The 25,461-nt window shown below is 41.2% G+C and overlaps 1 protein-coding gene across 1 annotated transcript in view; it reads left to right on the plus strand.

Moving 5' to 3' along the window:
• LOC101873589 (ankyrin-2) overlaps nucleotides 1–25,461 on the plus strand; it is a 263,057-nt gene that overhangs the window by 159,300 nt on the left and 78,296 nt on the right. Inside the window, exons 8-18 of the mRNA XM_034064591.1 lie at nucleotides 1,176–1,274; nucleotides 2,096–2,194; nucleotides 9,849–9,947; nucleotides 12,018–12,215; nucleotides 16,363–16,461; nucleotides 16,625–16,723; nucleotides 19,230–19,328; nucleotides 19,940–20,137; nucleotides 22,496–22,594; nucleotides 23,061–23,159; nucleotides 24,067–24,264. Coding sequence (XP_033920482.1) covers nucleotides 1,176–1,274; nucleotides 2,096–2,194; nucleotides 9,849–9,947; nucleotides 12,018–12,215; nucleotides 16,363–16,461; nucleotides 16,625–16,723; nucleotides 19,230–19,328; nucleotides 19,940–20,137; nucleotides 22,496–22,594; nucleotides 23,061–23,159; nucleotides 24,067–24,264 — 1,386 coding nt within the window. The remainder of the gene's footprint in view (nucleotides 1–1,175; nucleotides 1,275–2,095; nucleotides 2,195–9,848; nucleotides 9,948–12,017; nucleotides 12,216–16,362; nucleotides 16,462–16,624; nucleotides 16,724–19,229; nucleotides 19,329–19,939; nucleotides 20,138–22,495; nucleotides 22,595–23,060; nucleotides 23,160–24,066; nucleotides 24,265–25,461) is intronic.

The raw sequence follows: 25,461 nt of genomic DNA on the forward strand, positions 1-25,461 counted from the left end.
ACAAGTAGGTAGTTGTTAATGCAATATACATTCAGTCTATAGCTAAACATAGTGTCATAGTTTGTGCCCGATATCCTCAAGAGGACTATGAATTTAGTGAGCGTGTGACTCTACAATGAGCAGGATCACCTGTGGGCCGACAAGGAAGTAAATGGAATTAGGGTAAAATAGTTGGTCAGCTGCCATAGCTTTGGGGAATAAAGTAGATTTTGGAGTGCAACATATGCCTACATTTCTTTATTCCATGAGTAGTTTAAAATGATGAATTGTATGCTGAAAGAAATGAACCTAGTTGAAAATACAGCATAGTCTGGAAGTACTTATTTTTCTGTCTCTAGCAGTAAGACTGATCAAATCAGTGTACAGGACTTGAGGGAAACCTCAAAAGCAAGGTCCTTTCTACCTGAATTACTACTGAGACTAAAAGCTTGCTCTGTATCCTGGTTTCTGAAGAATGAGTATTTTTTCTGTTGTCAAGCAATTCTGTATCTTATAGCCAGAGCAGGTTTCATCTTCTAGTGATCAAGAGGCAGTAAGTAAATGGTGTTTTTTCTGATGTAAAGATGGCAAGGTCATTTGAGATCCAAATTGTGTACAAGTATAAATAATTATGATTCTTATACTGTTATATATATTCTTATACTAAGTAGTTTCTCATGTACACCAAATTCTTGGTTTAGATATTGAATAACTACTGCTTTTTTTGTTTTTTAAAAAAAAAAAAAGGAAATATCTTGTTAATGTTTCTAATTCTAAGAGCAGCAAAATAAGAGTCCCAGCAACTTTTGTGTTCATTTATCCAAAACCAATAAACAGATGCAGCCCAAAAGACCCATGTTGCTTCCAGATTGTAATAAGGAAACTTCCTTTATTTTCTTTAAGAATGGCTAATATAATAATGCCTAATATAATAATAATGTCTCATATATAATTTCTGTGTTGAGAGCTATTTTATTGGCCACTGATTCGGGAGTCTGGCTTGGGAAGTGAAGCACTTTTGATAACCTCTCATGTGAGAGCTGCACTCTGTCTGAAAGACTGTGCTATATTACAGCCGAACTGGATAAAATTGGCACTATCTGTTTGATTACCAGCAGCTTTTAAAATCCAGTTCTAGTGAAGTCAATTATCTTGTATAAAATTATTTCTATAATGAGTGCTGTTTCCCTTTGTAGAGTGGCTTTACACCTTTGCACATAGCTGCGCACTATGGAAATGTGAATGTGGCAACACTGCTGCTAAACAGAGGAGCTGCAGTTGATTTCACAGCAAGGGTATGGAGTTCTTTCTTTCTCTTCTTACTATACAAGTGGGAGCATCTCTTTGTATAATTCTTAGTCAAGAGTAAGTGAGCAGTAAAGTAATGAAGTTCTCTTGTGTTAAAAGATGTCTTTTATTCCAGTAATTCTTAAAGGTTGCCTCAGTGCAATGCACCAGGGTCCTTGGCAGTTGAGTAGCAACCAGTATTCCCAGCTGAAGGAAGCAGGCTCCTTTGACTAGCTCCAGAAAGCTGATATTCTCAGAATGTGCCAACTCACTTCATCTTTTCTGTCAGTTAGGTGTCCTCCAGAAATATATGAGGATTTATTGTCTTTTTCAGTATTAAGTATTTATTATACTACTTTAACATGATATTTTCACATACAAACGTTTGTGAGGACTTTCACCCTAAACAGGACCTACTCCTTTACACTGTTGGCATTACACTGGGAAAGTTCATTCATGTAAGAGTCGTGCATTTGTGTACCCTGTGTAAGCTGTGATGACTTAAATGCATCAGTGTTTTGTGAATATTGACTCATTGGAACTCTGATGTATGTTTGTCTATTTGTCTGACTCTGGGACTTTGATGTTCGCTGCTTTGGCAGATGTGCTGCTTTGTTTATTAAAAACCCCAAGCAAATAAAGATCTTTGCTTAGGAAGGAATTACTAACTCTAGTTTCTATAGTGTATGCCTAGCTCTGATGCTCAAGCATATTTTTGTTTACTTACTACAACATAATGGTCTCATCTCCTGTGATCCGAACACAAATTCACCACCATTATATGCCTTCAAATTTATCATGCTCATTGTTTGTTCTTTTCATGGTGTAGAATGGAATCACCCCACTGCATGTGGCTTCCAAAAGGGGAAACACAAACATGGTGAAACTCTTGTTGGATCGCGGAGGGCAGATCGATGCCAAAACCAGGGTGAGTCTTTCTATTCCCTGAATATGATGTTGTCCCTTTTTGGGAATGGATTGGGATTATTTGCTTGTTCTTTTTCTTTTTTTTATGGTTGTTTTTAAGCCAGAGACTGGGAACATGACAATTCATTGCTAGGAATTCAGCCTCAGTAATTGTGTCTTGTTCTCTGTTCTGAAAGTGAGACTTTAGATGTGGGTGTTATAAATGACTCAAACCCCAAAAGTTCAGCTTAACACAGCTCCGACATGTTAAACATTGATCCTCACAAGTGTACACTTTTTGAAATATGAACAAAATATAAATTGTGACTCCAAAAACAATTTGTAAAGTCTTTTTTTCTTTTAATTTGGAATCCTACCTTTAGTTTTCAGATTGTTTTGTGTAGATTGCTTTCTGCCTGAGGAATGACAGACATTGGTGACAACAGGAGACAGAAATACTATTTGTTTTAGTCTCTGTATAATGTACCTACATGATAGAAGCAAAAATATGATGAATCTGATCATTCTGAGGAAATAAGCCTGTTGATGGGTTGAGCTTCAGGTGACATGAGAACATGTGTGCTACATAGCAGTGGGAAGTGGAAGGACTGCACTCAGCTAAGCCTTTCAGCCCCCAGACTCCTCAATATGTGTGTCAGTCATAGCATGCCTTATGAAAACTGCTGTAGTGGGCTGCCAGTCACTCTTTACTGAAGAGTGGGAACAAGTAACCTGCTCTGTGCCAGCAGCCACTTGCCTCTTCTAACTAACTGCAGAGAATGAGGTGACTCTCCCAGCTGTCCTGTTGAAGTGCCACATCGATACTGTGTTCTCTATTTATGGGTGATTTCACAATCAACCACGACCAAAGAAAAAGCCATCAACTTATATGGGCAGGGTTAATTATTTCAAATGGGGTTTTGGAGTCAGTTATGTGGACTGAACTACACAAGGCTTGTTCTTGCAAGCTGCTGTTCTTTAATTACAGATCTGCAAAATTATGTCTCCAAGTAATAGAGGGTATTTTAGAACAGAGAGTTTAGAGCTGGAGGTAAGAGATTTTGTTTAATCAAAGTAGAAAGGTAGAGGATATTGCAGTCAACTACCTTGCTGGTTGATTCAACCTCTGCAGTTACTATTAATTACACCAGCCATTTGTTGCTTGATAAGCTAGGAAGACAGTTGTGATTATTGTGGAACTCTGTATGTGATTATGATTTTGATTTCTTATTTATGAAATGATGTCTCTCTTGCCTTTTAAAATTATTATTTTTTTATTTTAAACTACAAAGTTCTGCCTATTTTAAACTGCAGAGATGATGCTAAATTCTACTTCTCATGAAGGTGTGCAACAAATCACCCCGGTCAGATTTTCCACAATAGGTGCCTAAAAGCTTATGGTAAAGAGGCTTGAAAGGGTAGTAACACACTGCATTCAGGGTATTCCACATACTCATAAGCAGAACAGTCATACAGAAATGGCCCATTTGGCCTGTGGAATGAGAGTATTGATTTCACCTATTTCCTGTTCAGTATTTAGTTACTTGCTTCAGACAAGCTGGCACAGTGATTATAAAGGAAGCGTTGGAGTTTGAGAGGTCAAGGTGTATTCCCTTCCCCGCTTACCTGCAAAGATTGATGTGCAGTTGTGAATGCAACTGGAAGAACAGGACTTTGCCCAGCGTAGGTGGATGGTGCTAATTTTAGAGTCTTCTTACTGTCTTGGCTTTCTGCCCTTTATCACCGACTACATTAGCTCAAAAACTATCAGCACAAAGATAGCAGTGAAACCATGAAGGTATCCTAAAGCACACACATATCCCAGTTTAAACAGACTCAGCAGCTTCCTTTTGCTTTCATCCTCTGCCTTCTTCCTGCTCAAAGGCACATGGTGGTGATTGTCTGCCTGTACTTGACAGGGGGGAAGATTCCAGAGCTTTGGTTTTGCCGTCAGCATCTATGTGGTGTGATCTTGTCTTCATGACAGCTGTTTATACCGTCTCAGTGTCTTTTCCTTTTCCCTTGGCTTTGTCCGCATGCTTTGTGTGCTTTGCTATGGCCGTGAGTATGTAGAGTATGGAAGAGGTAGGTTGGGTGTTGCATGCCATGCATACTTGTGTTTTGTATGTTAAAGGCCTCCTCCATCTCGGTACTAACATGCTTGCCTTTCCATACTTGCTTTTTCATTTCTTCTGAGGAACACCTGCATTCTTCCAGTAAAACCAGAAAAGGGTGGAATTAAATATACTACTAGGATCTTTCATTGCCGGGTAGCTTGGGCTTTTATTCCTGGTCTCCATGCCAAATTAAAATAAGCTCTGTGGTTAAAAAAGTACTCATTGCTTTCATTCAGCTTAATTTTAACTTGCTTTATCACATGCCATCTGATGATGCATAAATTAAGATGCGAAACCTTATTTCAACAGATTTTAGAACAGCCTCAGTTTTGCTGAACTGATCTGTGAAATCTTTCTATGTTTGGAAGTGTTCCATTGGAATGATCCATCAGGAGCCCATGGTGTCAAAAGGATAGAAAATGTAAAATTACTCCCTCTTCAAAGGGAGGGAGTTAAGCATGTGTCCTGCTGCTCCATAGTTAATGTTGCATGTCAAAGGACAGCCTTGCTTATTGCAGGAATTACATACTTTTATTTTTTCTGTACATTTCATAATATATTTGCTGAAATTTCATTGCATTTCTCAGTAGAGTATGAAGATGTAGACTCGCTACTAAATCCGCTTGCTACACTTATTTTAAAATAATATTGAATTCTTCTTTTTGGCAAGTTTTACCATTTTCCTCAACTGACTACTAGATAAGCTTTTTAAATGTGGAATTTCATTTCTCTTTTATATTGTATCTACAGCAAAAATGGAAACTCCATATCTACACCAGTTATATTTAGCAACAGGCTGCGGTCAGGAATCAGGAACTTGTTCTTTAAAGCAACACCTCCAAAAGATGGTGTAAAGCTCAATTTATGATTAAATGTATGTGATGTGGTCAAGAGAAACGTGGTGATTACCAACTCTCACTTTGAGAGGAAGACAGCATTTACAGCCTTCCAGAGCCATTGTAAGGATTATTACAGGGAGAATTCTTTTAAGCATTTAAGGCAGAGCAACTTTAGCATGGCCAAAATATAGATGTTTCTATTAAAAACAAGCATTATATAGTGGAGTAGCAACAGTAAGGGTATGCAGGACATTGAAATGTTACTATATAAGGGGTTTTAGGAGTATTCTTTTTGAATGCAGTTTTTGTAGTATCTGTATTTTTGTAATTTCTCTATATAAATTGTATGGAAAAAAACCCCAACAAAACAGGAAGAATTTGAGGCTTTTTCAGGTTTGCATGGTTTTTTGCTTTTGAAATACAGTGTATTCACAGGCCTTTGCTGCCTTACTGGTATTTCCACTTTTGTGGTCTATGCAGACACGCTTAGAAGGGGGTGAGGAGCATATTCACCTGTCTCAGATGCTGAAGTTGCCACAGATTTTGTATTCTTTCTATTTACTCTTGCAAACATTGAAATGAAATTTTTCTTGCTCTGGAACTTCTCTTTATACTCATCTCACAGGTTCTTGTCCAGGATATTTGCAGTTGTAAACAAAAATCCCTAGAATGAAACAGAGCATCTAGTCTTGGAATGACAACTTCTTGTGTGGGGAAAGGACACTAATTGCACGCCTTGAGTGCAGCAGCTGGAGCTGGAGAGGGTGGTAGATGTGGTAATGGTGGGAACAAAGTCTGCTGTGCCATTTGGGTTGGAGAAGGGCCATGGAAAAGAAAGTAGCTCAGCTTTCAGCTCAGCTGGAGCTGAAAGAAGTGGAAAGTTGGTCTTAGAGATGGATGATACAAATGGGAAAAGGAAGGAGCCTGGGGGAAGGGGGTGGAAGGATTCTCTTTTGTTTTGGTGTTGGTGGAGTTGGGTTGTTTGTGGTGAATGTGCTGAAGACACCTCTTAACACTCATTCTGGGAACCTCCTGAGATCTATGTGTAATCATGTCTCCTTTTGTACGTATGCATCCTAACAAAACAGGCACAGCACTCTGCTGTTTCCGCTGTTTCCGCATAGCAGTGAGTTTCCTGCCTTAAAGCCCTTGTAGCAGGAGTCTAATCCTCACTTGGCACTGTGCTACATTTACAGCATTTGTTTTCTGCAGTAAAGCTGCTGTGACATTTTCCCTGAGTCCACACGCATGCACAGAGCACTAATAATTCATTTGCAGTTCTTGCCATTTCTAAAACAATGTCAAATTATAAATACCTAATCACAACACAGATATTTGCTATTAAAAATGTAGCGGATTCATATAAAGTTTACAAGGGAGAAGGAAAAGATGTGCTGAATATCTAAGCAAGCTATATAGGTAGTAAGTTGTTTAGAATGATTTAAGTTAATATCCTCAGACTTAAGCAAATATGTTTACCCTTACAAAAATGAGAATATGCAACTTCAGTTTAGAAGAATTCTTTGATAATTTGAGCTTCGATGTTCATGTGCTATTATCGGCCATCGTTCAAATAAGCACCAATGTGTGCAGCTGCCCCTCTACTGGGATGCTGCCTACATGATGTCCCGTTAAGAATCTCTCATAAGCACAGCTTCTTCTTATCTGGATCTCTCTGGAAGGCTGAAGTAAAGCATTTTAATCACTATGAAAACCCCCAGCCATCTATCTTCATTTACCTTTGGTTAAAAAAGTTACCAGGGATTCATTTTCAAGTCAAAAAGTTTACTTTCTGTTTTGAGAGCCATTTAAGAGGAAATTAGGAGAGATGGAATTTGGTGGCTTCCACACACACAGAGGGGGTTGTAGTGTCATATCTAACAGTCATCCAGCCACTAATTACATTGCAAAGCGTGAACCAGAAGAGTACCACATGTCGAGACAGAACATCCGATGCAGGATGTCATTTGGAAGATGAAAACATTTAACTTCATTTATCTCCATTATGTCCTCTTTGGGATGAGGAGATAAATATTGGGCTTCTTAAAATAGAAAATTGCTGAATTCTTTTTCTCCCAGCATGGCAGCATTTGTGTTTATGGAATATCTATTATCTGTGCTTCCAAGTCTCTGTCTCTCAGGACCAGTGTTGTATGTCCTGTCAAATGATGTGTTTGATATTTCGTTCAGTATGTGTTCTTCAGTTTTCGTGATGTACCAGTTAGCCATGGAATGATTAAAGAAGTACATAGGCAAATTCCTGCAATAGATTTCAGGGCACTGAGGTTCATTGCAGGTGGATAACGGTGTAGAAGAGAACTTATTTGGTGCACCAGTGGCTAATACTGGCTAATGTCATTTTGTCCTCATTGTGTTATGTACTAATCCTTCTACTACAACAGCTCTGTCTTTGCAATTTCTCTCATCTTTGAAGAAAATACATGAGCAAAAGTCAAATCTAAATTATTAAATATATGATTTTAAAATATACATGCTGTTTTCCCCAGGGCAGAAAGAGGAAAAAGAAGAAGGCTGTATGGAAGGCTGCAAAGCATTTTGCTTCCTGCACCTGCTGGGAAGTGTACAGACAGTAAATGATGATGCATTTATAAAAGCTATGAGAGGACAGAATAGGATACACAGCAAATTTTTCTCTCTCGTTTTAGAGAGAATTGTAAGGACAGAGGAAAAATTATGCTTTCTAATGGTTTAGTTCTTATTTCTATTGTAGCTAAACTTCCTTGTGGAGGTCTTTTTTGTGAATGTGCTGTTTGCCTTGTGCTTTAATGCTGATTTCTCCCTCTGGGGTTTTGTCCTGTTTTTCTGAAGGGTTCACACAGTTCTGCCTTTCTATTGCTGTACTATTAAATCAAATGACATGAAAGTGACTGTGCAGATAAGGAAAGCGAGCCTTCCACATTGATTAAAAATGTAGAGCACAAAAGGTCAGAAACTGGACAGAAATCTCAAATATCTTGCCTAGAAATACCTTTTGGGGTATATTCTCCCCTTAAGAATGTTAGCGGGAATTATGTTTAGGAATGCCTCTGGCAGCAAGATGAAAATAGACCTCAGTTGTGCCTATAAAGTTTGATATAGGGCACTTTGAACCTCCAGCACAGAAAAATTCCCCTTCATTGACGCAGTCGGCCAGGTGCTGAACAGCAGTGAATTCTGTTGGCAGGTTTGATCTTGCATCTGTTGCATTTCATTGCAAGCTTCCATGGGATTTAGTGATGACTTTGCCTCTATGACAGTGAGTATCAAGGCACACCCAACCCTTTCAGTAGTTCTTAAAACTCACTGGAAACATAGATAGCGGAGAAGAAGTCCTCCCTGCAGACTTCTAGGAGCTTTGTTGCACTGTCAATTCAGAAGGGTGCTCTATGCTTTTGAAACTGAGGATCTGGTTCTTGGAACTACCTTTTGCAGAGTGTCAGAAGGCTAGGTTTGCATAGGCTGAATGATATTACAATTGTGATGGCACTGTGCAGTCTAGAGCTACTTTAAAGATTATAGTAATAAAGTAAAAATATAGTAAGTAAAAATACAGTGACATAGACTTCCTCTAAATTCCAGCAAGGCAAACACTACATCTGTGTATGAAGCTCACTAACTCATACTTAGGGCCATTCTTTTTGCTAATTTTTTAACCCCTAAGTAATAAAGTTATCTCTGATCAATATATTAATCTTTTAATTGTCCTGTTACTGGATTCTTCAGAAAGCACCCTAGAATGATAGTATCTCCCTCATGTGACATGGGCAATGAATCTGAAAAGGAGAAGGCTTTTCTTGTGTTTAAAAACTATTACTACTTCACCTTTATAAACCTATGTCTATTGAATGAGTACTGACTTCTCTGAGTGCATGCTTGAACAAGATCAAGGTCTGAGGAGATGAAAATGTGGGTTTCTGTATTTTGAACACTTTTTTTTTCTGTCATTCAGCACATTTTTTGCAACCATTTTACTCACCTTTGTTGTGTTTTCCTGCATAAAGTCTAAACTGTGGCAGAATTGCCTAGAATGCATTCTATCAACATGTTTCATTGATGCTTGTTTTGCTGCCACTGCTGTGATCATACTGAGTAGCCTTTCAGTATAGGGTGCTGTTCTGCAATGGAGAAAATATTGTGGGGTTGGTGGTCTCAGAGCAATTTTAGCAGGTAATCGTTAGCTTCTTGTTCACCACTCAATGTCAGAAACAAGAGGATTTGTTCTGTTTGCTTCTCTCTGTTTTAACATTTTCTTCGTTATGCTGCTTGTTAAAAAAGAAATAAAAATATTCTAGAATAGATTTTTTTAATATGAACATTTTTTGTTTCATCCCTGCAACAAATGCAATCAAGAGGACTAGTGTTGGTTAATGGAGCATCTTTGGCCCAGCATAAGTTTTCCAGGGAGAGGCAATACAATCTCAAAGCCATGCAGAGGAGAAGGAGGGGAGGAAGCAATTCATGCTTCCATTATCCTCTTTGGTAAGAGATTTCAACAAATATCGGGGCTTCCCTCTGAAACAGTAACCTTAGAGTGTCTTTTACTGGTGCAAGGAAAAACAGGGATGAAACTTCATGTTGATGAGCCAGCTTCAGTTAGGAGTCAAAGACAAAGAGCTTTTTCACATGTTCGTGGGGCTGCGTTCCTGGAAGGGTGTTCCTCAGAGTGCTAGGATGGACAGTTGGGGATGTGCTCATTTGTTTTCCCTCCTTTTACTTTAAGGATGGACTCACTCCACTCCACTGTGCTGCAAGAAGTGGACATGACCAAGTTGTGGAGCTGCTCCTGGAACGAGGTGCCCCGCTGCTTGCACGGACCAAGGTGTGCATCTTGCTAGAATATGTTAACAGGTCTATGTAACTTTCCACGTCATTTTTAATGTTGCTGAAAGGACAAAGAAGGCAACAGGAACATTTCTGTTCTCCCAAAGGAAATGTATTAATGGACAGAATGATCCAGAATAAGGTTTTGTTACATAATTAGGGACTATCCTTTCCAAATATGTGAAACGTTATACACTTCTTTGCCCCTCTCTGTAACATCATACTAAACACATGGTATACAGTGCTACGGCAAGCACTTTGCTCTTATTGCTTCCTAAGAGCTTTTTCTCTTAGATGAGAAAGGCGGGTCAGTCACTCCTGGTGGACAGTTCCTGGTATAGATTTCCAGTCTTTCCTCTAAGCTAACTAGGACCTTTGGCTTCTCCTAATGGTTTTCATAGACTATTTCAGACTTGGAAAACTATTTTAGTATGTTCTTACTGGTTTCTGAAAAGCGGATGTCTAAGATTAACGTTTCCTACAAATGCTGTCCCTTTAGTCGAACTAATGAGTAGAAGATACTTGTAGGGTTATAGGGAACCACACTGAGCAGCACTTCAGAGTGCCTGACAAAGACAGCTGTTATCATTAGTTGGAATAGACTATTGCATTGACATGCTTGTGGTCCCCTGGAAGATCAGGAGGGCTAAACAATTTAAGTAACACTTTAAGACTGTTGTACTGTTTACTGGGCCCCACTCCTTCATCCTATTGCTCAAACAAGGGCAATTAGTGGATTCTGATCCATAGTTACCCTTATTGGATCCTCAGGATAGTTCTCTTGGTAATCTTCAGGAGGTGTTATTACTGGGTTGCAAGCCTATCAAATAAGCATGTGCTCAAGCTATTCATCCTTAATAGCACCAAGTAGCCTATGTCATCTCTTTATGCAGGAGGGATCCACAGGGAGATGGGAATTGTAAGGGAAAGATTCTTCATCATTTCACTGATTCCTTTGGTGGAAGGTGAACTTCATGTGTCAGCATGTTCACTTCACTGAGAGGTAGTGAGGTTCGGAAGAATAGACCCTGCCACACGTATTGTGCACGCTCTAGGCAGGATCCCCAGATGTTGCCATTCAAAAGCAGATGCTGCTGGTGAGGACAAACTGCCAGCATTACCGTGGCAGCATGTGGACCTACCCACTGTGTTGAGGATTGAGCAGAATTGGGCTAGTGAATAATTCTCTCCTTCGAAGTGAGCACACCTGTTTGAATCAGTGTTTGAGTTTTTGCTCAAAGAGTCAGTTTGAGCACACCAAGTCAGTTACCTGTTCAAGCCTATATGTTACAGTCTATCTTCAGGTGTGCAGTAATTTTTATGTACCTTATTGCATGTCAAATGAAATTGGATTTAAATGCAACTTCCTCCAACTCAAACAGATGGTTACAAACTGGAGACAGGTAAATATGCAAATATTAAAACTATTGTTACATATTAGTAACAACAATTCTCTTACCTTTTAATTGTTTACCTTCCATAGACTTCCATAGTTACAAAAAGATGTATTAAGGCCATGCAGGGCTATAAACATTCTGTTTCCACTGCCCTTCAAGTGTTATGGTTTGAATAAAAGGTCCAACTATGGTGGTGGTTGAAAATATCATTTCCAAGCAGTTCAGGGTTGGGTTTTTTAATATAATTAGTTTTTTCATTGTACACTTGAAGGAAAAAAAAAAGAAAGAGCTCCTTAGTAAACACGATAGGTAAGTAGGAGCTTTTTCTCTAATTAGTGTGGAATCTATGTCTTAGTGTTGAGTATCCCTAAAACTGTCTTTAAAGGTCAAGGTATGTTTTATTAAATCATGAGGCAAGGCCCTTAGATTCCTCTGCTTTGATTAAATTCAGATTTTAAGTTAATTATATAATGTTCCTCTAAATTTGTCTGTATCTACTGGAATGAAAGGGTGGCTATAGCTTTATTTTCAGCTTTTCTTCCAGTCTGTTGAGATGTGTCTCTGGTTTGGTTACAGGGGATTCTGCAGACTCATAATGGCATCCTTCTAATATGTGCCACGATCTAAGTGAGAGTTACTGGAAGTTACTGTTCTGTTTCCTTTTGCCACAGAATGGACTCTCTCCCCTTCACATGGCTGCCCAGGGGGACCACGTGGAGTGCGTCAAACACCTCCTGCAGCACAAAGCTCCTGTGGACGATGTCACACTGGATTACCTGACTGCCCTCCATGTGGCTGCACACTGTGGCCACTATCGTGTCACCAAACTCCTTCTGGACAAGAGAGCAAATCCCAATGCTCGTGCCCTGGTAAACCTGTCCCATCTTTGTTGTGTAACAAAGTTTTCCAGAGCAGATGAGTAGCTCTTACCACTAAAGCGAAGTTAGAATTGTCAGCAAACTCCCAACAACCTCAAATAGTTGCAGTTACAACAGAGATTCTCACACCTGCTGGTTGCCACTATTATATCTTGTAACCTAAGCCTAGTCAGGGACCACGTCCCATGAGAAGTGGCTGTAGTGTGAGGCCTGGCAGTTTTATAGAGTTCCTAAAAACAGAGCCATTTCTAGTTGCTGCTAACATAGGCATTGGTATTTCACTGCCTTAGTGTTTTGGTTTTCCATACTATGTGATAGGATACACAAATAATTTCTAAGCTTTCACCCAAATCAGTAATTTAATTGGCATAGAGAAAATATAAAAAGCTAATATTTCTGCATTTATCAAATGATGAGATTCCCTTCTATTAGGTGCTACTTTTCTTCTATTCCAAAAACAAGTTCTTCTGATGCTGACAGGAAAACAAGTATGATTCCTTTCACTCACTGATCATACCCCTGTCCCCTAACTGGGAGAAAAACATCCTATTTGGTTTCAGAAACATCTAAAGCTTTCAGGTGTCTTTAATCTGTCCAAACACAGACAATTTTCACTAATGGGAAGTCTCTATGTTAGCTGGATGAAAGTTATATTACACTCGGGGAGGGTGGGGAAGAAATAGACTGAACACTTGAGATACTTGTGCATGGCAAGAAGTCTGCTACTGCCTGAGGATTTAGTGCCTCCACAGAACTTCCACTGCTCTGATGTCTTCCCCAGCTTCTTGCCTTAAGTATGACCCTGTGTTTTCCTGAGAAGGCTCCTCCTGTCCCTTACTTCCTTTACTTCCTTGGAACTGACTTTATATGTTGACACAATTTTCTTCTGCCCTCTTGTTTTTCTTTGCCTGTCTATACCCACAGATCCTTCCTTTTCTTACCTTTTCTTGTTGTGTCTCTCTCAGTATCATGTTCACTTGACCTTTTTCAATGTTGTTTTCATCCTTCCTTGTTTTTCTTGCCAGTCTTCTCATTATCTTTAGCTGTACTTTCCTCAGCTACCCCTGCACACGCATTGTATGCTAGCCCCCATGTCTTTCTTTTCTTCCACAACCAGAAATACACCCCCTGTTCCATCCCTCCCCTCCCTTCCTCCCTGAGAAACACCTGAAATGAAAGGAGAACACCCTCAGGCTCTCTTTCCTCCAGACTGTTTTCTCCCCCTCCCCTGTTTCACATAAGGGACTTGTCACCTCTGGTTTGTTTATAGTTTTTAATATATTAAACGATGCTCATAATTTCTGTTAGTGATATGGGTTTTTTCTGCCTTCTCCTGTCCCCGAACAAGCTGTTCCTCACTTAAGTAGAAGTAGTGAAATGAAATCAGCTCAGGCAGTAAAGTGGAAAAATGGAAACTTCTAAAACTGTAACAGTCCCTACGAAATATATTGAGAGCTATTGTGCAGGAGGTAAAAGAGCCAATGTTTTTAATGCCTTCTTTAGAAATTGTAGAAGGCTAATAGTAGTAATAATATTCATTAGAGTCCTGGAATGGAATAAATCTTACAAATAATTCATTTTCAGCTAGGTATAAAAACAATATTGTTAATGTTTGCAGAATGGTTTGAGGATACAAGCATTATGAGTTCTTAGCTTTTCCAATTTGTATCTGCTTTAAAGCACTTCCAAATCAACCAGTAATTAACATTTCCCTTAACAGAAACTGACTGCAGAATAATCTGTCACCTTTGCCTTCCCACAAGCTAAGATTTCACTGATGAGTGTTGTTTATTGCTAGCTGATTGTGTAGCAACACTGATCCTTTTCATCAGAAAAATACAGCAGTTTTGCAGCATTATCCAAAATGTTACATGTGCTTTTTACTAAGATGTTCATATGTGGTGAATAATGTATTTGTTTAGCTTTAGGCACATGCTTAACCCGCATTAACTATAATAGCACGTAGAAAAAGCTTCAAGTCAAAGCCTCTATTGCAGTATAGAGTATGAAGTTATTACTTTGATTTGGGCTCCAGTCTTGCTGAGTAAGCATCTCCAGATATATGAGTGTGTACTGGTGGCAAGCACAGTACTAAAATTCTTGTCTCACAATACAAAATACTAGGCTGCACTCTTGATTTAAGATGTGTAAGGGGAAATCCTGCCTGATCAATTTGGTGGCCTTCTATGACGGGGCTACAGAACTGATGGACAGGGGTGGAGCAGTTGACATCATCTACCTGGACTTGTGCAAAGCATTCGACACTGTCCCACATGACATCCTTGTCTCTAAATTGGAGAGACATCAGTTTGATAGGTGGAGCACTTGGTGGATAAAGAACTGGCTGGATGGCTGCATGCAAAGAGTTGTGGTCAACGGTTCAATGTCCGGCTGGAGACCAGTAACGAGTGGTGTCCCTCAGGGATCGGTGTTGGGACCGGTCTTGTTTAATATCTTTGTCGATGCCATGGACAGTGGGATTGAGTGCTCCCTCAGCAAGTTTGCTGATGACACCAAGCTGTGTGGTTCTGTTGTTATGCTGGAGGGAAGGAATGCCATCCAGAGGGACCTTGACACACTTGTGAGGTGGGCTGATGCCAACCTCATGAAGTTTAACCATGCCAAGTGCAAGGTCCTACACCTGGGTCAGAGCAATCCCAGGCACAGCTACAGGTTGGGCAGAGAAGAGATTCAGAGCAGCCCAAGGAGAAGGACTTGGGGGTGTTGGTCAATGAGAAAATGAACATGAGCCAGCTTCAGTGTGTGCTTACAGCCCAGAAAGCAACCGTATCCTGGGCTGCATCAAAAGGAGCGTGACCAGCAGGTCAAAGGAGGTGATCCTGCCCCTCTACTCTGCTCTCGTGAGACCTCACTTGGAGCATTGTGTGCAGTTCTGGTGTCCTCAACATAAAAAGGACATGGAACTGTTGGAACAAGTCCAGAGGAGGCCACAAGGATGATCAGGGACTGGAGCACCTCCTGTATGAAGACAGGCTGAGAAAGTTGGGGCTGTTCAGCCTGGAGAAGAGAAGGCTGCGTGGAGACCTCATAGCAGCCTTCCAGTATCTGAAGGAGGGCTTATAGGGCTGCTGGAGAGGGACTGTTCATTAGCGTCTGTAGTGACAGGACAAGGGGTAACTGATTGAAACTTCAACAGGGGAAGTTTAGATTGGATATAAGGAAGAAATTCTTTCCTGTTAGGGTGGTGAGGTACTGGAATGGGTTGCCCAGGGAAGTTGTGAATGCTCCATCCCTGGCAGTGTTCATCCAACCTGGATGAAGCCTTGGGTGAGATGGTTTAGTGTGAGGTGTCCCTGCCCATGGCAGGGGGTTGGAACTGGATGATCTTAAGGTCCTTTCCAACCCTAACTGTTCTATGATTCTATGTTCCTTTCCTCATTCGTTCCTGCCTCTGCCCCATTTATTGTTAAATCCGGATAAGGACTGCACCCTTGCTTCATGACTCAGCAGGGCAGGAATAAAGGAAGAGGGGGCACAGGTACTTCAAGAGTGAGCACTTTGTATTGTGAAACCATGGCTGAAAGAGTGATCATTTATTTAAGTTACCTCACAGAATGTGCACACACACACACAAACATGAGAACAGTGTACTGTAAATGCGTGCATAAATGTAAAAATCAATACATAAGGTGCTTGGATTACAAGATATTCTAAAATGGCAAAGTAAGGTGCAATCCAGAAGTACTCTGTCCCTTTCCTGGCGAGGTATGGAATATGCTCTGTACATATCCAAAGACACTAAACGATTCAAATTGATCACTGTAATTTTTTAGATGTTACTTGTGTTAGGCAAACTTGGGAACCACTTTAAGTCATCCGCACATCTACATGTGCTCAGCCTTCAGAACCACGTACATAGTAGGAAGTGAGAACAGGCATGTCTGTGTTTGGTTTTTGGAGGTGGAAATTCAGTTTCTCTCCATTGCCTTAGAAGAAAGCAGCACTGCTGCTTTTTTCTGCCCCAGATTACTGGGGAATGTCTGTAATTCATAACCTGTTGTGCTTAAAGAACAAATGCTTCTGGTACTCTAACACGTCTGCTCCCAGTGCGCCAGCATGGAGCTGTGTGGAAAGCGTAGCTGCATGTTTTTGACTAACATGACTGTCTTTTGCACAGAATGGTTTTACTCCACTGCACATTGCCTGCAAGAAAAATCGCATCAAAGTCATGGAACTCCTGGTGAAATATGGGGCTTCAATCCAGGCTATAACAGAGGTAGAAAAATGTTTCATGTCCTGAAGAAACATTCCTTCTCTCTCCCTTTTTTGCTTCATTTTTTCTCTCTCCTGTCATGCCTCACTTATGTTTTAGTTAAACAAAGAAGCCCCTTCCCTATGCCCATGCAGAGGAGTAAAATTGCTCTTGCTTTGTTTCGCAGTCTGGCCTCACACCAATACATGTGGCTGCATTTATGGGCCACTTGAACATAGTCCTCCTTCTGCTGCAGAATGGAGCCTCTCCTGATGTCACTAACATTGTGAGTATGCTTTTGACTAGAATCATCTGTGCAATACCTCCTCCAAAAAGGGTTTGGCCTACCATATACCTCAACCAAAGGTCACATTTTAATGATTCCCTATGACTTTGTTTCATTTAGGACAAATTATTCCAGCACCTTTAGTGAAGCTGGGGAAATGGTAATTGTCTATGCATTATATGCCATCTGTGGCTTCATGTATTCTTCTTGAGTAGGCAGAGTTTCCCTTAGAAACAGGCAAAGCTCATCAAATATACCACAAAATTATATAATCCAAGGCATGGGGAAGACTGTGTCTCCATTCTGAAAGATTAAATTTAAGCCTAAATGGCTCTAATTTCTACTTGCATAGCTTCACTGGCTGCCATGAAATTGCATCATTTGTATCAGTGAAAAGGTATAAGATGGTTAAACTCTAACAATTAAGCAAAAAATAAAAACTTGAAATTCAAGATGTTCCTCTCACACAGGATTCCCCAGGAAGTGATGCCTTGTGAAAGAGCATGCTTAAATCTAGCGAATGTCACCTTTGGGAGGTAACACAAAATGTGGAATCTGACTTATTGTAGAAATCAGTGTTTGAACACCAAAAATAGCCTGGTTACCAAGAATAACAACAACTAGAAGAGCATGATGGTTTTCTGAGCTGTAGTTCACAGGTATCTTACTGTTCAAATTTGTCACTATAAACAAATGCTCAACTTATGGCCACCTGTCCTTTGGCAGCAGCTTTTTACCAGACAGGAAGGTTATAGATAAGTGTTCCCAAACACAAGCCAACAAAAATCTAGTAATCCAGGTAGTGGACTTGTTTTTCTCAATTAGAAATATCTAATATGGAAAGATGTTGAGCACAATGAGATGTTTGCTTGAATCCTTTGAATGGACTTTCCTTGACAAAGTCTCTTATTGCTTTCATACTTTGTAATAATCTTTATATAAAAATGTTATTGATGATGTGAAAGCCAACTGGGAATCATCTTGTAAGCAGTTAAAAGTATTGTGTTACCGGACATCTGTATGCACAGTTTAACACGTTACAACTTACTCTACACAGGGGTCTTGGTTTTTACTTGGTAAGCTGGAGTTCCCAATTGGATTGCTAACTGTTTCCAAAAACTCAAGTACAAAAGGCTCTTTACAGAAATGTTTCCTTTAGAGTGTGTGACATGTAAACCTTATTCACATTTTAAACATATCATTCTTCAGGTAATAAAATTTATATGAATGACATTCTCTATTTGTAGCTAGGGCTGTGGGATTTTTGTGTTGCCTTCTGAATAATCACAACTGTTAATACAATGTTAATTTTCAAATGACAAGATAAATCAACTCCTGGTGAAGAGGATTTGCTTAAATTAGCAATTCATACTAGTAGGCAAGCTCAGGCTGCTTCTTTTCCTACATGTAGATGAAGGATAAGAAGACATGATTGCTGATTCTGCTGCAAACAATCTCAACCAGTCAAGAAATGAACACACCAGGGTGTTCATTTTGCCAACTGCAGTTTAACTTGGTAGTCCTAGGGGTAAAAGCCTTAAAATAGATCTAGAGTAAGGAGAAGGAGCAATTAACACTAAGAAGTGGTTGATCCTGGTGTGTTTGTCATAGAATCACAGCCTGCTTTGTGTTGGAAGGGAGCTTAAAGTTCATCTAGTTCCAGTCTTCCTGCCATGGGCAAGGACACCTTCACTAGACCAGGGTGGTCCAAGTCCTGTCCAGCCTGGCCTTGAACACTGCCAGGGATGTTATGTCATAACATATAGATTAATGCAAAGCTTCTCATTGTAGAACTGTCCCGCTGCCTAATGTACCAGCTGCACAGGGACTATTTTAGTCTGCTTTAGTGACCCTGGAGAATGTTGGACAGTGCAGTTAAGATAGAAACTCCATTGTCAAGAAATACTCAATTTCAGATTTGCTTTGCAAAGCTGCACAAGAAGTAAATGCTGTGAATGTGCATCATCCTGTAGCCATCGTTATCCTGATCTGAAATCCCACATCACTCTGGTCAGCTTTGCAAAATGTCATATTCTCCTCCAAATTCTGTGGGCTACAAAAGGCTTTCCATGCTTTTCCAAACAAGATGCTTTCTATAGCCTGCGGGCAGAGCCGTGCTGCTGAGCACAGATATTACACATTCCATATGCTGGCTCAGTTGTGCAAAGCTATTGCAAGGCTTTTTAATGCTTCCAGCTCCACAGTGTGCAGGAAGAGACCATCTGGAGAAATATCCCCTTCCATCTTGAGGCTCACATGCCTCGCAAATCCCTGGAGAGAGACAGGCTCCATATACTCTCCTGCACAGCACACAAGCTGATGCACTGTTACAGCTGAGGAACACGTGTGACTGGGCAATCTATATGGCAGAGTTTCCATAAGCCAGGGTCAGAAGCCAGGTGGTGGAAGGGCAGGTCTCTGCATGCGTTGACGTGGGGGGAATGTATGCTCTGTTCTGTTTCATCATGGAGGTTTAGAACACTGAAACGTGTTTGCTTTCCTGCAGCGTGGAGAAACTGCATTGCACATGGCAGCACGTGCTGGGCAGGTGGAAGTTGTTCGCTGTCTCCTAAGAAATGGGGCTCTGGTCGATGCCCGAGCCAGGGTAGGTGTTCTGCTTAAATGTGGGTTTTTGTGGCTTTCTCATACTCAGAAACATCACTGGAGCAGAGCAGCTAGGGAGGAGCAATTTTGATTCATTTATTATTTAATCTGTTGATTCAGTATTTAGCACATCTAGAAACAGTTCTAACCTGTTCATGCATAAATCTTCCAAAGAGAATGCATGTGGTGGGCTGACCCTACCAGCAGCTCAGCTGTGCTCAGCCATTTACTTACTGGGGGATGTGGGATAGAACTGAAGGGTGAAAACAAGAAAATCTCTTGGGTTGAGATAAAGACAGTTTAGTAGGTGAAGGAAAAAAGCTAAAAATAACACAAAACACACCAAGTCCCCCCTGCCACAAGCAAAGGCTATCGATTATCACCTCTCACAAGCAGACTGATGCCCAGCCAGCCTCTGAGCAAGAGCTCTCATGCCATAGTTTGTTGTTTAGCATGATGTTACAAGGTATGGATTATCCTGTGGTCAGTTGGGGCCATTACTTCCTATGATTTTTGCCAGACAGATGCATAGCTAGATCTGTAGGATAAACAGGAATACTGTGGCCAGGGTGGTTCTACCTGTGCTAATTATCTACTCGATTTGAGTTGTAGGAAGAACAGACTCCACTGCACATTGCTTCTCGCTTGGGAAAGACAGAGATCGTCCAGCTTCTGCTGCAGCACATGGCCCACCCTGATGCTGCAACTACTAATGGCTACACTCCACTGCATATCTCTGCCAGAGAGGGACAAGTTGATGTTGCATCTGTTCTCCTGGAGGCAGGTGCCTCGCACTCCATGTCCACCAAAGTAAGACAAGATGTTTGTATGCCAGTAGCACAGCATATGCCTGTTTCATGCACTTTCACACTGAGAAGTTGAATGTGTTTGGGTCCTTTATTTTATTCTTATTTAACAGTGATCCTGAAGTGACCTTTAGACTGAAGTAATAAATCAGAAGGGACTCAGCTTTTCACATTTTGCTGTCTTCTGAAGCTGGGAATTTGGTTCCCAGTGGAGCCAAATGTAGATCATGACAAATATATGGCCCCAGCAGGTTTAAAATGTACACAAATACCTTGCTTCTCTCTTTCCCTTTGTGTTACAAGTAGGGCTTTTTCAGACAAAATCTTTAAAAAAGAAGACTGTTATCATCCTAATAGTTGTTTTTTTTGTTTCATTTTGATGAATGGGCCTGTTTATTCTTCAATACCTTGTTTAATTAAATAGTAAAATAATTCTGGTCTTGCTAGCTGAAAGGAATGTTCCTGAAACATAGGAGTCAGCATCTGTCCAGCCACAGCTAATGCTGAATCTATCTCCAGTGCTTCTATAAATGGGGTGTCATATGACACAACAGGCCATTTTGTCTGGGGTTATAAAGAAACAAGTCTGCAGAACTGTTAAGGTTCTACTAGCAAAAAATGCCTACCAATACATTCCTAACAATGTGATGAACACGTAAGAAAATAGGGAGCTGTGAGCAGAACTATGTGCCAAGACATGTGATTGAGACTCATTTAATTCTCACTATTGTTTTAGGTCTTGAAAAAGTACACCCAGTTTTACAGCTGGAGCTAAAACATTTCTGAGCAGTGGGAATGTGTGCTGTTCTCCTTTTATCCAACTGTTAAATCACATTAGAATGGCTAAAAATACACTAGTTTCCTTATTTCCCATATTGCTTTGTGGTAAATGCTTTAGGACTTCAGGAGCATTTCATAATTATGAATAGAGGAAGATGTAGCCCACTAGAGAAATCTCTCTGCAAACATCTGCAAATTCATGAACTAGGAATGTTTGAGATTCCAGACATAAAGTGTTTTGAGGTGGGATTAATGGAATAAGATGTTCATCACAGAACCATAGACTGGTTTGGGTTGGAAGGGACCTTGAAGACCATCCAGTTCCAGCCCCTACCATGGGCAGGGACACCTTCCACTAGAGCAGGTTGCTCCAGGCCCCATCCTACCCAGCGATGGGACAGCCACATCTTCTCTCTGCAGCCTGTGCCAGTGCCTCATCCCCCTCACAGGGAATAACTTCTTCCTAATGTCCAATCTGAATCTCCTCTCTGTCAGTTCAAAGGCATTACCCTTTGTGCTACCCTGCATAACCTTGTACAAAGTCCCTCTCCAGCTTTCTTGTCAGCCTCTTCAGGCACTGGAAGCTGCTCTAAGGTATCCCGGGAGTCTTCTCCATTCTGAACAAGCCCAGCTCTCTCTGCTGGTCTTCGCAGGAGACATACTCCAGCCCTTAGAGCAGTTTTGTGGCCCTCCTCTGGGCTCCTCCAATAGGTCCATATCTGTAATGATAATAAAAATAATAACTTTACATATCACTTATGTGTCAGGAAAATGGGTCATTGTAGTTCCTTGGAATTCCTGTTAGGGCAGCAGTTTAGTCTGCCACCTACTGTCTTGCCTCTGGGAATTTTCCTTATGAACATGTTGGGTTTGGGGTTTTTTGTTTGCTTTTTAAATTAAAAGAACAGACAAAGAGCATGTTTTGACATAGACCTTCTACCTGTGCTGTAGTGACAACCATTATTAAAACAAATAGAAAAGGACTCTTTAAAAGGCAATGATTGATGTTGCCAAAAACACTGCCATTGAGTCAGGTTTAGCTGCAGTTTAGGGACTGCAGCAGAACTTGGTGACTGTATGGATACAAAGGTCCAAATGCAAATGATTTTACTTCCTCTAAAGGCGAAATACAAAGTTTGGAGCATTTCTTACTGAATTCAGATGGTTTCTGAACAAAGTTCATTGTTGCTGGCAATAGGCGATACAGGAAATTCTTTCTGAAGCTGTCATCGTGTGAACCTAAAAAGTGCATCTGGTTTGGAGTAGATATTTGAACAAGTGCCTTTGTTGCCCACACACAGCAAACAACAGAGTGCATGTTGCTAGTAGAATCTGTATCAGAGAAAATGTCTGCCAGCCTGACTGCATATATGTAGAGAAGAATAATACATGGAAACTGTTTTCTTCTGTTTTATACTTCTTAATATGCTTTCAAGAGATGATGCTCTTTCTAGGTACAGCTATTGATTCTTTGAGGTAGGAATAGAGGAATAATAAGTGCTTAGTCTTCATAGTCTAAAAGAGACATGTCAACCTGACCTTTAACACAAGCATCTCTTCTTTATCTCCTGGAATTTTTCAGAAGGGATTCACACCTTTGCATGTGGCAGCCAAATACGGGAGCCTGGAAGTGGCAAAGCTTCTGCTGCAGCGTCGTGCCTCTCCTGACTCAGCTGGCAAGGTAGTAATGAGAAATGAAAGACAAGTAAAGTATCATCAGCATTTCCCATTCTCCTTTGGGAAGAACTGTGTGAAACACGCACACAGGAGAGGGTGTGCTGGCCTTGGCTTTGTGTGTGAGGGTCACATTCCCTAAAGGGTTAGGTTGTGAAAACAGAGCGTGTGGGATCCCTGGCAGGAAGGTGGACACATCTCTGTGGCTCAGGAAGTGCCGGTTCCATTGAGCTGCCCAAACTCTCAAAATCCTAATGGAAAAACTGGGGGGGGGGGGGTAATTCACCAGCTCTGATGCTGTGGGAATTGCTTAGCTCTGGGGAGACCCACGTCCCACATTCACCCCACTTCACTGCTTCTCCCTCACTGACGCCCCTCCGCTCCCCCTTTCCCGGTCCTCTCAGGAACTAACGGCTCTGTAACACCCCCCACACCCCATCCCCATTCCCCCTAACGCCGTAACCCCCTTACAGAACGGCCTCACACCCCTGCACGTCGCGGCGCACTACGACAACCAGAAGGTGGCGCTGCTGCTGCTGGAGAGGGGCGCCTCGCCGCACGCCACCGCCAAGGTGAGTGCGTCCTCGACGGCAGGCTGGGGGCAGCCGAGCGCTCACCCACCGGGACAACAGCGGCTGCTCGGCTCAATGCTCCCCCCAGGGCTGCGGTGTCCGGTGTGGTGCATGGGGGAAGACACAAGCGGCAGTATCAGTAGGTTAGCTTGGTAAAGATCCCATTGTAAAGTGCACAGACCTGCCAAGCAAACACCTCCGAGGGGTGTCTGCTGTGGCTCGGAGCATTCCACACAAAGCCTGCTATTAAGCAGTTAAAAGTGGGAAAGTTGCCAGAAAGATCCATCAATACCATCCTGCTTTGTCTAAATCATAGAATCACAGATTGGTTTGGGTTGGAAGGGACCTTGAAAACCTCTATTTCTAACCCCCTGCCACAGGCAGGGAAACCTTCCACTAAACCAGGTTTCTCCAAGTCCCATACAACCCAGCCAAGTAGTTAATTTGATCCAAAAAATCCCATTCCTCCCTCCCTCTTGCTGTTCCTAGCTGACTGACACACATCAAAACTCCATATGGAAACACACCTCTACCCACATGCTCTGAAAAAGCATAATTCAGCGAAGAGTGTGCGCCCATCACGGAGAATGTTGCTCATCAGTCAAAAGTGAACATTTACAACATAAGTTACTCAAAATGTAGGTGCCGAACTCGGGGTTGTTTGAAGTATCAGCTGAACAGAGCAAGGGCTGGCTTTGTTCTGGTTTAGGTGCTGAAAATATCAGGTGGAGAAAGCAATGCCATAGCAGGGCTATATGGGACATGTCTTGCCTTGAAAATATAATGAATTCTCATCTCTATAATAATGGGCAACATAAGAGTACTATTCTGTGGTGTCTGGCTTCTTAGGTTGTGTGGCTATTGTGGTGTTAACTTCATTCTCATTTTATTCCCTGACTGGTGCTAGAACGGATACACCCCTCTGCATATTGCTGCCAAGAAGAATCAGATGCAGATAGCAACCACTCTGTTGAACTATGGGGCTGAGACCAACATTTTGACCAAGCAGGGTGTCACCCCGCTTCATCTGGCTTCCCAAGAAGGTCACACTGACATGGTGACCTTGCTGTTGGAGAAAGGATCCAATATCCATGTGGCAACAAAGGTACAAACTGGAGACAAAGTACTGTGCATGGGACTGTATTGTAAGATGCAAAGTGCAGTGTAGGAATTTTGTCAGCTTGTTGGAAATCCTCAGCTTCACATCCTTATGTAGGTATTTGTGAGTGCAGAAGTGACCACAGGTGGGTGAACAGTAAAAGTGAGAAGAGGATCTCTAGGACTGGCAGATGGATTCACCAGTTAGCTCCTACTGTGTAATAGCTGCACTGGGAAACACACAGGAGGAGCTGCAGCTATTTGCCATGACCAGAGGAAAGTGATGCAACACCTTTCTCTGGTACAGAGGTTAGAAGAGGAAAGGCAGACCAAGAGAAAAGGGTTTCTGAACCTTCAGGAAGGCAGAACTGCAGTATTGCTGTGGTACTGCAACCTTGCTGTCTGTCCCTCAAGTGGTTTTCATATATTCCTGAAATTTTACATTAGATGCAAAGGAAGAAGAATGTAAAATTGTGGACTTTGTGGGACCGTGGGTAGATTTCATGCATTCACAGAATGGTTTTGGTTGAAGGGACCTTAAAGATCATCTAATTCCAACCCCCAAATTTAAGAATGTATATAAGATACCGGAGAGCTGCAGTCTAAAATAGTTGAGTACTTTTGCAAGGTGCTTTTTCCTCATGCATTTACTGTTCAGCCTTCTTTCCAAGTGGAAGAAATTGACAGTATCTGGTAAATAACAAAATAACATGATTAGCACAGTAGCAAGGGAGAAAAGTCCTATGGAGAACCTTTCCCATTTATTTTCTTTTCAATTTTTTATGATTGTACATGACAGTTTTTCTCATAGAAAACAAATTCCTCAGAAAAGACCACATTACTGTAGATATTTATAAGTCACTAGGTTCATCCTGGCATGTATGTAAATCTTACTTAAGGTCAGAAGTCTGCAGCTGTTGTTCATACAAGTCAAAATAGGTTCAAGTCTCTCACTGTGTTACGCTACCTAACTAATGAGAAAGAAGGTGATTTACATTTCTCTTACAGAATGTGTTCCCTGCCTTGTTCACTGCGTGATAACAGTGAGCTTTTAGTTAAAGCTGTGTTCATTCCCTTGGCATCTTTGAGTGGGATTGACTTTAGGAGTTATTTTCTTCTCTCTGACTTGTGCCTGTGCTTAAGTTTCCCTTTCCTGTCTGAGGAGTGGGAAGTGAATGTGCTTCCCTAATGTATTAATGAGCTC

The sequence above is a fragment of the Melopsittacus undulatus genome, chromosome 7 (assembly GCF_012275295.1).
Source record: "Melopsittacus undulatus isolate bMelUnd1 chromosome 7, bMelUnd1.mat.Z, whole genome shotgun sequence".
Classification (NCBI taxonomy): domain Eukaryota; kingdom Metazoa; phylum Chordata; class Aves; order Psittaciformes; family Psittaculidae; genus Melopsittacus; species Melopsittacus undulatus.